At 42.0% G+C, this 14,328-nt stretch overlaps 1 protein-coding gene across 2 annotated transcripts; it reads right to left on the minus strand.

Annotated features, from left to right (window-relative positions):
• Positions 1–673: 673 nt before the first annotated feature.
• On the minus strand, positions 674–9,293 carry TLCD5 (TLC domain containing 5). 2 transcript variants are annotated; one of them, XM_058545002.1, is made up of 3 exons: positions 9,130–9,293; positions 6,627–6,826; positions 674–4,999 (listed from the first exon to the last, which is right to left on the minus strand). In XM_058545002.1, exons 2-3 carry the CDS (start codon positions 6,823–6,825, stop codon positions 4,461–4,463), a joined length of 738 nt encoding a protein of 245 aa, XP_058400985.1. In that variant the 5' UTR covers position 6,826; positions 9,130–9,293; the 3' UTR covers positions 674–4,460. The 2 variants fall into 2 exon arrangements, with proteins under 2 accessions (XP_058400985.1, XP_058400984.1); XM_058545001.1 differs by lacking the exon at positions 9,130–9,293 and having other exon boundaries at positions 6,627–7,576.
• Between the last annotated feature and the right edge of the window lie 5,035 nt (positions 9,294–14,328).

Below are 14,328 nucleotides of genomic sequence, written 5' to 3' on the forward strand. Positions count from 1 at the left end.
GTAAACAGCATTACAGTTCTCTTTGAAGAGTTCCCAAATATTCTTTCGTTGTTTTTTTCCTACTATGTAGCTAGATTTAGATATCTATGTAGTTTTATGATTGCATAATTCGGTATTGTAGCAATTTAAGTACAACACGCAATTTAGTTCTTCCATTCCTCCCTTAAAGGTCTAAAGTGGCTGTCCCTTTATCCAGCTATTTTCAGACTTTTGAGTTTAAACCCGTATTGGTGGTCTTCAGCCTTTTTGTGGAAATCAAGTGGCAAAGCAAATCTAGTCGTCAGTGGATGTGGCGAGCGGAAACAGTTACAATTACCTCTTAACAATGCTGTTTCTAAAAGTCGACCTACAACAGTTCATGAAAGGATCATTATCCCTGAATAGATGCATGAGCTAAGGCTGACGTTAGAACGGGGTAAAAAAAGGAAAAGATAAACAGAGGCCAAAGATGACTCTTTATTGCTTGAATTTTTTAAGTTCAGGGCACAGCCAGCTAATTTTGTAATGTTTATTTTGGGAAAAAATAGAAGCAGATTAGGGTTCCAAGCCACTTTCCTAATGATCAGACCAGGACACATTGCCACCTGCTGGTGTACCCTAACGTGATAATTCTATCCTGAAAACTCTTTTAATGAAATTATGTATTTTCTACATATAACTGGAAAGAGCTCCATCCATCTATATACACTGACCAAAATGCAAACCTTATCTCCAAACGTATATCTTTCTTAAACATACTAAATATCTTTTTTGCCCTATTCTAATAATTTTACAGTGTAGGTATCAAATTAATTGGACCCAATGACTCATCAAATTATGCATTTTAAAAACGAGTTCCCCACTTCCCTTCAAGAATGCCTCACTACTTGAGCTTCAGAAATAAAACAAACTGGGCAAGTTTCCTAATTCACCTTCTCTTCCTTGCATACAAAACCTCTTGGCAGACTGCTTTCAAGATCTTTCCAAACTTAAACAGACCCAAAGTTCTAGCTGTGAGCAAAGAAGGCATTTGCTGTGGGAAAGCTTCAGAAGATGGTAAGCAAAGGATTTAATTAAGCCCAGAACTATTTTTTCTTAATGATGAAAATCTCTATATTCACCCACAAAGCGCTAATGGTAAAATGTCTGTGAAAGCCTCTTTACAGCTGTTGGTAGCTCTAGACTGTTCTAAAGGGCTCTATCTACAGAACGCCTTCAGAAGAGTCACACCAATCTAGGTAGTACACACTCCCCAGGGTCGTTAGTCTTTTGCCTAGAAAAATGACACAATCCATTGTGCATGCTGTTTGAGCAGGTTTTCCATTGGAGGGTTATTCTAAACCACATTCTCCTCCCCTCATCCATTCTTTCAACATGCTTACTGAGCACCTACTCTGCATCTAACACTGTTCTAGGTGTTGGAAGTACAGTTCTGAAGAGAGCCAAAGGCTGTGTCCTCATGGAGCCCACTCAACATCATCATTTTCAAGGCAACTGCCCACACAGGTGGCAAAATAAGAAAGAAATTAGGTTCTTCCTCTCTCTTTTGGCAAAGTGTTTTCTGTATGTAGAGTGTTGCTCCAAAAAGTAAAGAATGGTAGGAATGGTTGATGATAAGCAGCAGATAAGAGGTAATTCACCAATAAGTATAAATATGGGTCAACATTTCTACAGGTCAAAAGACTTTTTTCCCCACTTCTTGGCAAAACCACAACAAAGATATAAACGCAGACTCTAGGTTGAGAAAAAGTTGTTTATTTTTATAAAATTTAGTACAAATCTTATTGAAATATAAATCCTTCTTGAGCAGTGTTAGTAATTATTACATAGTAATCCAAATGCAAATGAGTCCTGCATTTTGTCCAACCACACCACATGTGAATTAGCCCTTCATTTACCTGTGATGTAAAAACTCAGCATCTCAACTGCTGAGGCATATTCATTTCACATTTTTCTCTCAGAGAGTTTCCTTCATAGTTATTAGCTATGACATCAAGAATAGTTGAAATGAGGAATTCTCTTTCCCTTATCATTGTTTAGGTTTCTCAAAATTCAAAGAAACTCCCATGAGAGTACCCCAAAACAGCAAGATCTGCAATCCCTTCATTTCTGAAGAGTAAGGAGAAAAGAATTGGTACCAGATTAAGCCTATTCATTTGTCTGGTATGGAACAGGTTACACTGTGCCAAAATTCAAGAGCCAGCTTTTTCTTTTTTTTTTTTTTGAGCTCATGCACCAAGCCACTTTTTTAGTAGGCTTTCGCTAAAATCAGCATTCCCCAGCATCCTACTTTGACCACAGATTTGTTAGGAGGAAGCTAACTAGCATTTTAGGGATACTGATCATAGACAAATAGAGATGGAGATGCTACTGTCAGATTATTTCCATGTCCAGCAAAACTCTTTCACCAAATGACAGTCATTTTAGAAGACCCACTGTTAACATGCCTTTAAAGTTGCTTTTCCCAGAGCAACGATGACTTGATGCAGTTCCAGTCACTCCGTCATGCCTGGCCAATGACATCCATTTTCAAGACCACTCATTAGGTTAAGATTACCAGTCACCACAGGATGGGCTCACACTTCCTGCTTTCAGCCTTGACTTCAAGAGCCCCATACACTTGCTTACCAACTGAGCTAATCAGTCACCACAGATCTAAATAACATAAATAAATAAATAAACAACAAATATACAAATAAATAAATACTTCACTTTTTCATAAAAGCCCTACATTAAACACCTCCATGAATAAAATGCCACATAATGTCTCTATGAAATACCCAGCAGGGTATTTCATTCATTCACAAGAGGGTTCAAATTGAGGCAAAGAGTAAACAAGTGACCTGCCCAAATGATCCAGCAAGTGAGTAGCAAAATTAGTTAAAGAGCCCAGGAATTCTTGATTCCCATCCCCTTGTTCTGTGCTTACACTCTTGCTTTTCCTAGGTGAGATCAGAGACTATCGCACTAAAAAATATTTTTTCCTTCCAAGTCTGGCCTTGTTATAATATTTTGTCCATCAACACTGGCACCTTTTTCTGAGAAAAAGTAGTAAAAGGACTGAAAGGGAATGTATCTGAAATGCAAAAATTAGCCTTATCCCACTGAGGCCAGGACATGCTTTAGTCTTTGGTTCTAGCCTGCAGCGTGCACAGCAGAGCTGAAACTTGAACTGTCATCTCAAGCATAGTGGAATCCACAGGGTAAATCCCTGTGGAATTTAGTCACAGCCTCTCATGCCTACGAGATTAATGCACAAAGCCCTGAGAACTGGCATAGTTTTCCCGGTTGGGCAAAACCCGTACAACAGGACTCGGTAAATCTGCCCACACCTCATTCATCTCTCATCCAAAGCCCTGGCTCTATGGTTTTTGTGCAGAAAAGAGAACATAGCAGGACTGAACTGCTATCCTTGGAAAGGGCTGCTTGTAAGGCTGGCCATCAGCCAGCATCTGGGAACTTCGATTTCAGGAGAGCTCCCACCATTAACTGATAAGACTGGCTCACTGTGCCTAAAACTCTTTGTGCAAACAATATGGGTTATGCTGAATACCTGCTTTCCTTCTGGGAGTCAGGAATTTTGCTACATCCCAGTAAAAACCCTGGGCACTGAGTCTCTAATGAGCTTCCTTGGTGGACATTTCACACATATTGCCACAAATCGTCGATAGTGGAATTAAGCACATCCTGTGTGATCCCACTGGGAGAGGGCTCTGGAAGCTTGGGCCTGGTTTCCCCTATACTTTGCCCCTGGTGCTTTTTCCCTTTGCTGATCTTTCTTGGTATCCTTTCGCTGTAATATATCAAAGCAATGAGTATGACTATGTGCTGAGTCCTGTGAGTCGTCCTAGGGAACCTGAGGGTGGGCTTGGGGACCCCCGACACAGTTGGTACAGGGAGGCTCAGTAAGTACTCACCACCACTACCACAGTCTCACCCCCATCCTTCTCTCATCCTCTATCCCCCTTTGTTTAAGCAGATTCAATCCCCTGATCCAATAGTCAGAATGCCAAAGGTACGCATCTTCCTGAAAGTTCCTCCCTTTATAGTAAATGGGATGAATTTATATAAATTGCTACGTGGAAAGTGTTTGTTGAAGGAGTCACTTCTCAAAGGAATAAGGAAGAAACAGCATTAATCTTTTTCGAGTTCCCTTTTAAGCTGTCTGACCATCAAGCCTCCCAGGGGCAAGGGCACCCAGGGTCACCACAGACTAAAAGGAATGCAGTAGTGCTCACCTCACAGTTCTGACTTATGCACAACTACCACTGAGGAGTCTCACTTTCTACAACTATGCGACTGTAGACATTAGTGTTTTAATACTGGTATGTGCTCCACTCAAAGACCCACCAAACTGATCGATAAATTTAGCCCTTTTTAGAAACCTAAGTTTGTTATAAGCGTGATTCCATAACAGCCATATTTCCAACCTGGTTCCCATGGCTGACTTAACCCACTCCATTTTCTGGAGCAAGCCTTGGCTAGCGCGTCTTGAGATGTCCATTATGTTTTAGCTGCCACTCCTCACTCCGCCTGCTTCTCCAGGCATGGTACTTCTTGATGCTTTTCCTCCATGCAAAGCGCCAGATGCTAAACATGAAACACCAAGACACAGCATACATAGCTACTCCCCCAACCTTTACAAACCACTTGGGCTTGGGTGAGACCATTTCACAGAAAAGGAGGCGAGCTCCTACGCCAATCCTCACTCCAGTGAACAGAGCCACAAAGAAGAAGTCCACCACATCTCCAGTGAAACTATGGTAGTGCCCTGTTTCACGGAGAAACCAGCGCATCTGGAGCAAGGGGTTGGTAATCTCACTTCCAAAGAGGACTGCATTGACCTCTGTGCCTGACTCTCCAAGCACCAGGGCCATGATGATGCCCAAGATACTCAGTGTGTGGTGAGCCAGCATCAGGGCTCCCTCAGACTGGAAGTAGATGCACCAGCCCAAGTCGAAGATGAAGTAGCCCAAGGTGAGACACAGAACGTGCACTTGGAGAGGTGTATTGGGTGAGCCTGAAATAAACCAAGATAGAAGCAAATTGAGTGACTGGGAATTGTGCTACCTTGCACAGGGATCCTATGTTGAGTGTTGTCTCTCAAACCTTTTTGAATCACTGAAAGCAAAAACAATGAAAGGAACAGGCTTTTTAATGACAACCAAAGAAAGACTAAAATCTAAAAACTTGATCTTTATCAAACCAAACAATGTTACAGGCCCCAGGAAATGCTGTTCTGATGAATCAGATCTCAATGAATGATTCAAGCACCAGCAATTATCTCAGTGTCCTCCCTTTGTAGCAACATAAAATAGTTATTTTGTTCTTTCAATTAAAATCCTATACAGCTTCTTTCTTTTTACCAGCTAAAGGTCTGTTTCCGGATTCTTTTAGTTTTTCTGTCCTGGATGTCAGATTAATTTCTTAGCTTAATGGATTGGATTATTGGACACTGGTGGTCCTAACGGATCTTGAAAGTGGACTCTGGAAAGAACTCCAGAAGTTAATGTGTTCTCATGTCCAAGAAAATAGGACGCAAGGACCTGACATGTTTGAATCCATTAAGAACCTTCATATAAAACTTAAAGCTTAAGAGTTGCTTTCATATCAGTTTGACAGTTTGGGGGAAAACTCAGAAGTTCAATATGCAAATCTCTAAGGAAATTAAAAAAAGGAATCTAAGGAATGAAAAAAATCATCTTCTAGGGACTTACGGACTCAATTATGTCTCCCCAAAATTAAAGCCCTAACCCTGGTACCTCAGAATATAACTATATTTGGAGATACGGCCTTTAAAGAGGTAATTAGGTTAACACGGAGTCGTTAGGGTGGGATCTAATCCAATATGACTGGTGTCCTTATAAAACAAGATTAGGACATAGACACACACAAAGGGAAGACCATGTGAGGACACAGCAAGAAGGCAGCCATCTGCAAGCAAAGGAGCAAAGCCTCAGAAGAAACCAAATCGGCCAACACCTTGATCTTGAACTTCCAGCCTCCAGAATTGTAAGAAAATAAATTTCTGTTGTTTAAGCTATCCACTCAGTAGTATTTTGTTATGGCAGCCCCAACAAACTAATACAGGGGATACAATTTTTGTATTCTAAGGAAGTAACACTTGTACATCTAGCAGCTTAAAAATTAATATAACTGCCCCAAATAATGAGGCATTGGTTAAATAAATGATGGTAAACGCATACAATACAATATCATGTAACCATTAAAAAGGATAACTATAGACATAGACATGGAAAGATGATGTGCTTTGAATATATAATCAAGTAAAAATTACAAGTTACCAAAAAGTATGTATAATATAGTCTATTTGTGTCTGTTTGGGGGTGGTGGTGGAAGATGTTGATATTGGCTTTATTTATACATTCCGATCAATTAAATTGTAACAAGCACTTAAAATTTGTTTTAAAAGTAGAGAGTTCTGAAAAGCAGAAACAATAGGTGACATATACAATATCAGAGTTAACACTGAAGATGAATGAAGACTCCCAATACAAATTATAATGGTAATCATTCTTTAGTAGTCTTCAATATTGTACAAATTCTGTGAAAAAGTCCCATCTTTCTAAGACTACCCCCCAAATCATGAATCCCTAAGGGAAAATTCTCTATTGTCTCCCACCTACCTGGGTGGGTAAAAGGCCAAGGGCCATCAATGAAGCCAATATAAGCTGAGAGGCCTATAGAGAGGACTCCATGGGTGAACGTAACCAGGCGGCAACTCCACTCATAGCTTCGGTGCTTGTTCAGGCGGCAGAGAGAAATGTAGAGCGAGAGCCAGCCCCCCAGGCTGCACAGCACCTGCAGACACAGAGCTAATGCCATCCTATGATGAAAAGACCGAAACCAGAAAAACAAAGGATGCACCCTAAGAAAACAGCATTGGGTCAGTTTGTGTATAATCTTCATTTCTACTCTAGAATAGTACAAAAATATTGCCTTCACTGAAACACTTCTTCCTTATCTGCATAGCCAAGAATCTTCTATTTAAGTATGGCTGTATTTCTGGCTCCATGTTCATTAGAGATAACATGTTGGCAGCTGGTAAAAGCTGTAAACTGAAAACCAGGACCTGCATTCTGAGTTAGTAGACTGTCTAATATAACATGTGGTTATGGTGAGTAAATGTCAGTCACAACCTCCCAGTGATGACTGACCTTGGACAATGATACACAAGTAACATAATACATGTATTAGATAATGCGTCCACATTTCAAAAGTCCCAATAAGAAGCTGTCATGAAAAAACACCACCACCACTTGTGGTCTCAGCTAGAGAAGTCATATGACACATGACAGTTTCATGTGGTTTTAAGCTGACACTAAACTCAACTGAAGTTTGGATTTGGGTCACAGGTTTATCAGCAAAATCGAAACTTGAGGTAAACCTAAATATAGCGCTAAACAAAGACTCCAGACATCTTGGAAGGAAAAGAATAAAATAAAATCCTAGTCCTATTCAGTTCTGAAATCCAAAAAGACTTACCAAGAGGGAAGCAGAAGGATTTTGAGGTAGAAGAGGGGAGTTTTTGTTGAGATATAAAAATATCTTTAGAGCAATTTTTTAGTTAAAAATGAAACAAAGTCGGGGCCGGCCCGGTGGCGCAAGCGGTTAAGTGCGCGCGCTCCGCTGCGGCGGCCCGGGGTTCGCTGGTTCGGATCCCGGGCGCGCACCGACGCACTGCTTGGCAAGCCATGCTGTGGCGGCGTCCCATATAAAGTGGAGGAAGATGGGCACAGATGTTAGCCCAGGGCCGTCTTCCTCATCAAAAAAAAAAAAAGAGGAGGATTGGCGGATGTTAGCACAGGGCTGATCTCCTCACAAAAAAAAAAAAAAAAAAAAAAAAAAAATGAAACAAAGTCACAAAGCTACACTTTGAAATTTTTACTGACAAATGTATCAGGACGAGAACTATTGTAACTGAGTCAACTTAGTCATACAGGACTAAAAAATAACGAAGATCCTATTATTAATATTCATTAGCCCCTCTATTGAAAGTACAAATAAAAAAGTCAAAAACATTTCAGATATCTGTCTCATCTCAGCAGGAATTTTCTGCATGGCTACACTTACTGTTTAACCCTATTCTGAAAAGTGAAATAGTATCTGTGAACCAACACACTTCAATACACAAGCCACTCCCAAGAATACTATCCAGAGAGTGCTTGATGAAGGTCCAGTTCTGTACAGCTTTCACCTGAAATCAGATTTCTAGTCAAGAAAACAGTAGGTGTCAATCATAGACTTGAGTTCCAACTCTGTCTCTGCCCCTAACTAGCCGTAAGAGTGTGGGCAAATCGCCTCAATTTAAAATAAAAAAGAAAAGAACAAAGAAAGAGAGAAAAGAAAAAGGATTGAAAAACTCTATAATCCAGTCCAGTTCTGAGAAGCAGTTCTGAGATAAATTTTGTAAAGCATCTAGGCCAATTTTCAGAGCAAGGGCCAGAAATACAAAGTACCCAGAGTGAAAAGAACCATCCTCCCTCATTTCCTTTTAAAGGCCAGAGTCACCGGCCAGTAATGCGGATCAGCTCATTTGGATATGCCGATTAGTATTTTTAGAGTTCTCTTCCCTGAATCCTAATTCCCTGGCAGGACAGAGGAAACAGTAGCCTATTTACAAACATTTAAATAAAAGAAGAGATATTTGTAAATGGCAGATACGACTCTGTGACCTTGGGAAAGTCACTCCATCTCTGGGTTTCGGCTTTTTACTCTTGGGTAAAGGAATGGCAGGGTATTTAGATGGCGTTCCAGCTCAGAATTCCAAGACTCTGGTCCTCGCTCCCCCCGTTCCAGGGCCAGATTCGGTAGGAGGAGCGCTGGGCGGGCCCACCTAGCTCTTGGCCTCGGAGCAGGAGTGGCTGGGGCGAGCAGCAACCTCCGGCGCCTCGCAGGCACCGCGAGCGCATCTCCCCTGGACCTGCCTGCGGACTGCGGCCACGCCCGGGCGGGCACGGGGCCGGGCGCCGAGCCTGGCGCAGACAGGCCTCCTGCTCCCAACACAAGAGGAGGCCCCCTCCCCTCGGAGGCCAGGCCATCCGCCCGCCTCCTTCCCCACCAGCGGGCCGGAAGGTCCGGAGCCCAGCCCGGCCGCGAGAGCCTGGGCGGCTCGCGCCGCGTGGTTACCTGGCCGAGCGCCCCGGGAAGCTTCGGGCGCCTTGGCCCCTGAGCTCGGGGCCCGGATCCCGGGAGCAGGAAGCAGCGGAAAGAGAGAGAGAGGACGAGGATCTGACGGCGGCGGCGGAGGAGTCAGGGGTCTGGGGGCACCTGGTGGCTGGGAGGACGGAGCGCAGAGCCGGAGCTGGACGAAGGACGTTCCTAAGGAAGCCGGAGGGTCCTCGTTCTTCGCGCAGGGCTGATTGTGTGCGTGTGTGTGTGTGTGTGTGTGTGAGAGAGAGACCTACGGGTGACGTGAGACCTGCAGGCTGTTGTCCTTGTTTGTTTGTTGTTGTCTGTTTAAATAATTATCCATCCCGCCCCAGGGGGCAGCCCATCCAATAACCAGTTGTTGAGCACCTACTAAGAGCTTGCACTCCTACTAGGCACTGTGGGAGATGTAAGACATAGTCCCTGCCCTCATGCTTGAGCCTAAATTGTGAAACAAGCACACAAGTAACTAATTCCCAGGAAAGCGCTCTGGCCTGGGAATTAGAAGTTATTCCTCTTCATTTCAGCCCTGTCACCAACTTGATGGTAGAGCAGTATAAGGCTTAAAATAAACCCGGCTTGGTTACTGACTGTGTGTCTTTGGGCAAGTTACTTAACTTTTCTGTGCCTCGGTTCTCTCATCTATAGAATGGGGATAGTAATAAGAGCTATCTCATAAGGTTATTGTGAGAATTTTACACGTGTAAAGTGTTGAGAACAATGGCTGGCACATGGAAGTGACTATATAAATGTTAATTATTGTTGTCATTATGTCACTTTGGGTAAATCCTCTCTCCGCTCTGGATCTATTTTAGTACCAAGGAAAGTACGTTTGAAGAGATGATCAAACATATATGGAGGCTCCAATGGGGTAAAGAGGGCATCTGGCTTGGTGGACTGGAACCCACAATCATGGGGTGCTGAGGGGCCAAGACAATCTTAAAAGAGAAGACTTTGAGCAGAGATGTGAGAATTTAAGCCATGTCTTGGGAATAGTAAATAATCTAGTTTTGGACATTTGTCTTGCCAACCCTTCAAGAGTAAGGATCACACTGTTTTCATCTTTGTTTTTCTAGTACTTGGTAAGAGGCAGGTACAATAATATTTTCTGGTTGAATGAATGGGAAATGAGCCCCAAAAAGTACATCGGAAGCATTTTGTGGCTCCTAAACCTCATTGATCATCTATACCACTTGGGAAGTGTTTTCAAATACCCTTGTGCAGGCTGCACCTTGAAGATTATGATTTAGCAGGTCTGGTGTGGGACCCAGGAATCTGCATCTTTTAAAACCTGCCCAGGAGTCTCGCAGATGATCAGTCACATTTGAGAATCACTGCTGTTAGAGGACCTTAAAGGACTAATACCAGCCTAAGATGCCAGGCTGAAGCATCTTATTATGTGGATAACAGGAAATATATAATGTTATTGAGCCAGGGAATAATTTTATCATGTTCTCCAAGCCTTTGCTACTCAAAGTGTAGTCCACTGGCCAGCAAAATCTGCATCACCTGAGAGTATGTTAGGAACACAGAATCTCAGACCCTAACCCCAGTCCTACTGCATTGGAATCTGCATTTTAACAAGGACCCCAGTGGTTTGTATGCACATTTGGGCAGTGGTTCTCAACCCGGATAGCACAATACGATCACTTGAGGAGCTTTTAAAACTCCCAATGCCCAGGCCACACCCCAGACAAAGTAAATCAGAATCTGTGTGGGTATTAATCTTTTTAAAGCTCCCCAGGCGACTCCACTGTGCAACCAGAGCTGAGAATCCTTGCTGTACACTCAACTAAAATCGGTATAAGATGAATTGGAGAAGACAACCTGTTACAGTGGGTTGGAATGGACCAGATAAGAGGTAATGATAGCCTGAAGAAAGAAAACCTGGAAAGTCCGTTTCACTAAAGGGATAGTATGCAAATTTCAACCCTATCCCCACTGGTTTTTGTTGTAGTATTTTTTTTTTCTTCTAGTATCTGAATCTGGAACTTTCTTTTTGCTGTCACCATTTACCAGGAAAGAACAGAGTATTAGAGGCTTCAGGAGTCTAAGGGCTGAGGGGGTAAAGGAAGGTGCCAATTCTTCCAGTGGAGCCCTTATTGGGCCTTTATCCTAGGGTGAGTAGGATTCCAGGTTCAAGCTTCATTACCTGGGATTAAGTTTTATTAATTTATATATCTTTGGCCACAATCCTTGCTCCATCATATCAGATCCTTGTCAACAGCGGCATTCCCCAGAAAAGTTCGGGGCTGTTAGGGAGAGCAGCGGATAGGAAGCTCTCCACCAATTTACTTTGATAACAATGACAATAATAATCATAATCACAATAATAACAGATAACACTTATTAATATGCCAGGCATTGTTCTAAGCACTTATATTAACTTGTTTAATTCTTACAACAACTCTACGAGATGGATACTATTGTTATGCCCATTTTATAGGTGACAAACTGAGGCACAGAGCAGTCAAGGAACTCGCCCAAGGTGGCAGGATTTGTAGGAGGCAGATTTGGTTTTGAACACAGGCAATATGGCTCTGGAGGCCATGCTCTTAACCACCGAGACATGCTGCCTCCACTCGACTAGAATGTGCTACAGATGTGTACTGTGTTTGTCTGTATCCACAGCTCCTAACCTCAGTGAAGGGCATTAGAAGTTGTTTAGAGGAAATAAAGGAATTCAATTGTTAAAAATCTTAGTTGCCTATTATGTACTAGTCACAATCTAGTCATGGGGTTATGGAGAAAAAGAGACAGCCTCAACTATAAGGAGCTCACCATAGTCAAGTAGGAGAAGCAGAAGAGTCAGCAAATGCAGTACATGAGATATAATATGAGCATGCAAAGTGCACAGTGGGGAGAGGCACTGAAGCTGGAAACCTGGGGGCTCAGGGCAGGATTCCTAATTTGAGTCATGGGACCAAGTTTATTCTTAGGGTTGGACCAAAAGTCCTTAGCATTAGGAGCCCACAGCTAGGCCCACCGGTCTTGAGTCAACTAAAGATCGAAGTATGAAATAAAGTTTGAAAAGCAGCAGCAACAAGCCTTTTCTCCTTTCTGTCCCCTGAGACAATGACTGGTTGTTGCCCTTAGATTCTCTTGTGCCTGATTAGATGCTGAAGAAGCTAATCAAGTTTCACTTAAACTTCACTGGAACTATGAGTTTTATGGAATCATGCAGACATGAAAGGTAAGTCAATACTCACTTTCAAATTTGACTCTATTCAGCAACTGTCCAAGTCAATGGACAATGGAAGCTACTAGAGGCTGAGCAGTTAGGCTACAATTCTGTTTATTTCTTTCATAAGAACAATGGTCAAATAGAGAGCCAGAAATAGACCCCCATAAATATAGTCAACTGATCTTTGACAAAGGAGCTAAGACAACATGATGGAGAAAAGATAGTCTCTTCAATAAATGGTGCTGGAACAAGTGGACATCCACATGCAAAAAAATGAATCTAAACACAGACTTTATACCCTTCACAAAAAGGAACTCAAAATGAATCATAGACCTAAAGGTAAAACACAACACTATAACACTCCTAGAAGATAACACAGGAGAAAATACAGATGATTCTGGGTTTGATGATGCCTTTTTAGATACAACACCAAAGACACGATCCATGAAAGAAATAATTGATAAGCTGGACTTCATTAAAATGGAAAACTTTTGCTCTGCAAAAGACAATATCAAGAGAACTAGAAGACAAGTCAGACTGGGAGAAAATATTTGCAAGACAGGTCTGATAAAGGGTAGTTATCCAAAATATGCAAAGAACTCGTAAAACTCAAAAGTAAAAAAAACAAACAACCCAATTAAAAAATGGGCCAAAGACCTTAACGGACACCTCACCAAAGAAGATATACAGATGGTAAGTATGTGAAAAGATGCCCCACATCATATGTCATCAGGGAAATGTAAATTAAAATAACAATGAGATACCACTACATACCTCTTAGAATGGCCAAAATCCAGAACACTGACAACAACAAACGCCAGCGAGGGTGTGGAGCAACAGGAACTCTCATACCTTGTTAGTGGGAATGCACAATGGCACAGCCACTTGGGAAGACAGTCTGGCACTTTCTTACAAAAGGAAATATACTCTCACCATATGATCCCATTCCTTGTTATTTACCCAAAGGAACTAAAAATTTATATCCACACAACAACCTGTACATAGATATTTATAGCAGCTTTATTCATAATTGCCAAAACTTGGAAGCAATCAAGATGTCCTTCAGTAGGTGACTGGATAAATATACTGTGGTACATCCAGACAATAGAATATTATTCCATGCTGAAAAGAAATGAGCTACCAACCCACAAAAAGACATAGAGGAAGCTTAAATGCTTATTACTAAGTGAAAGAAGCCAATCTAGAAAGGCTATACAGTCATGCGCCACTTAACAATGGGTATATGTTCTGAGAAATGGGTCGTTAGGCAATTTTGTTGTTGTGCAAACCTCACAGAGTGTACTTACCCAGACCTAGATGGTATAGGTTACTACACATCTAGGCTATGTGGTAATAATCTTATGGGAACACCATCATATATATGGTCCGGTGTTGACCAAAATGTCGTTAGGTGGCGCATGACTGTATACTATACGATTCCAGTGATGACATTCTGGAAAAGGCAAACTATGGACACAGTAAAAAGATCAGTGGTTGCCAAGGGTGTAGTGGGGAGAGAGATGAATAGGCAGAGCACAGAAGATTTTTAGGGCAATGAAAATGCTCTGTATGATATTCTAATGATGGATATGTGATTATACTTTTGTCCAAACCTGTAGAATGTACAACACCAAAAGCGAACTCTAAGGCAAACAGTGGGCTTTGAGTGATTATGATGTGTCAGTGTAGATTCCTCAGTTGTAACAAATGTACCACTTTAGTGGGGGATGTCGATAATAGGCGAGGCTATGGACGTGTGGGAAATCTCTGTACCTTCCTCTCAATTTTTTTATAGACCTAAAACTGCTCTAAAAGTATCGTTAAAAAAAATGGATGAAAACTGGAGTCCTGGACAGTGCAGGAGAACAACTTTCAGCACTCACCTGAGCAAGATGTCAAGGTAGCCAGGATTTCTGCAGGAAAGGGTCAGCTCTGGCAGCCATGAGTATACAAGGAGGAGTGCACACGTGCATGTGTGTGTGTGCAGAGATATG

Source organism: Diceros bicornis, chromosome 7 (genome assembly GCF_020826845.1).
Source record: "Diceros bicornis minor isolate mBicDic1 chromosome 7, mDicBic1.mat.cur, whole genome shotgun sequence".
NCBI classification, from domain to species: Eukaryota; Metazoa; Chordata; class Mammalia; order Perissodactyla; family Rhinocerotidae; genus Diceros; species Diceros bicornis.

Coding starts and splice junctions, on each gene's coding strand:
- TLCD5 (XM_058545001.1), bottom strand. CDS start 6,909: ATGAAGATTATACACAAACTGACCCAATGCTGTTTTCTTAGGGTGCAT. Junction 5,000..6,626: donor TTGGCCTTTTACCCACCCAG/GTAGGTGGGAGA, acceptor GGTTTATTTCAG/GCTCACCCAATACACCTCTC.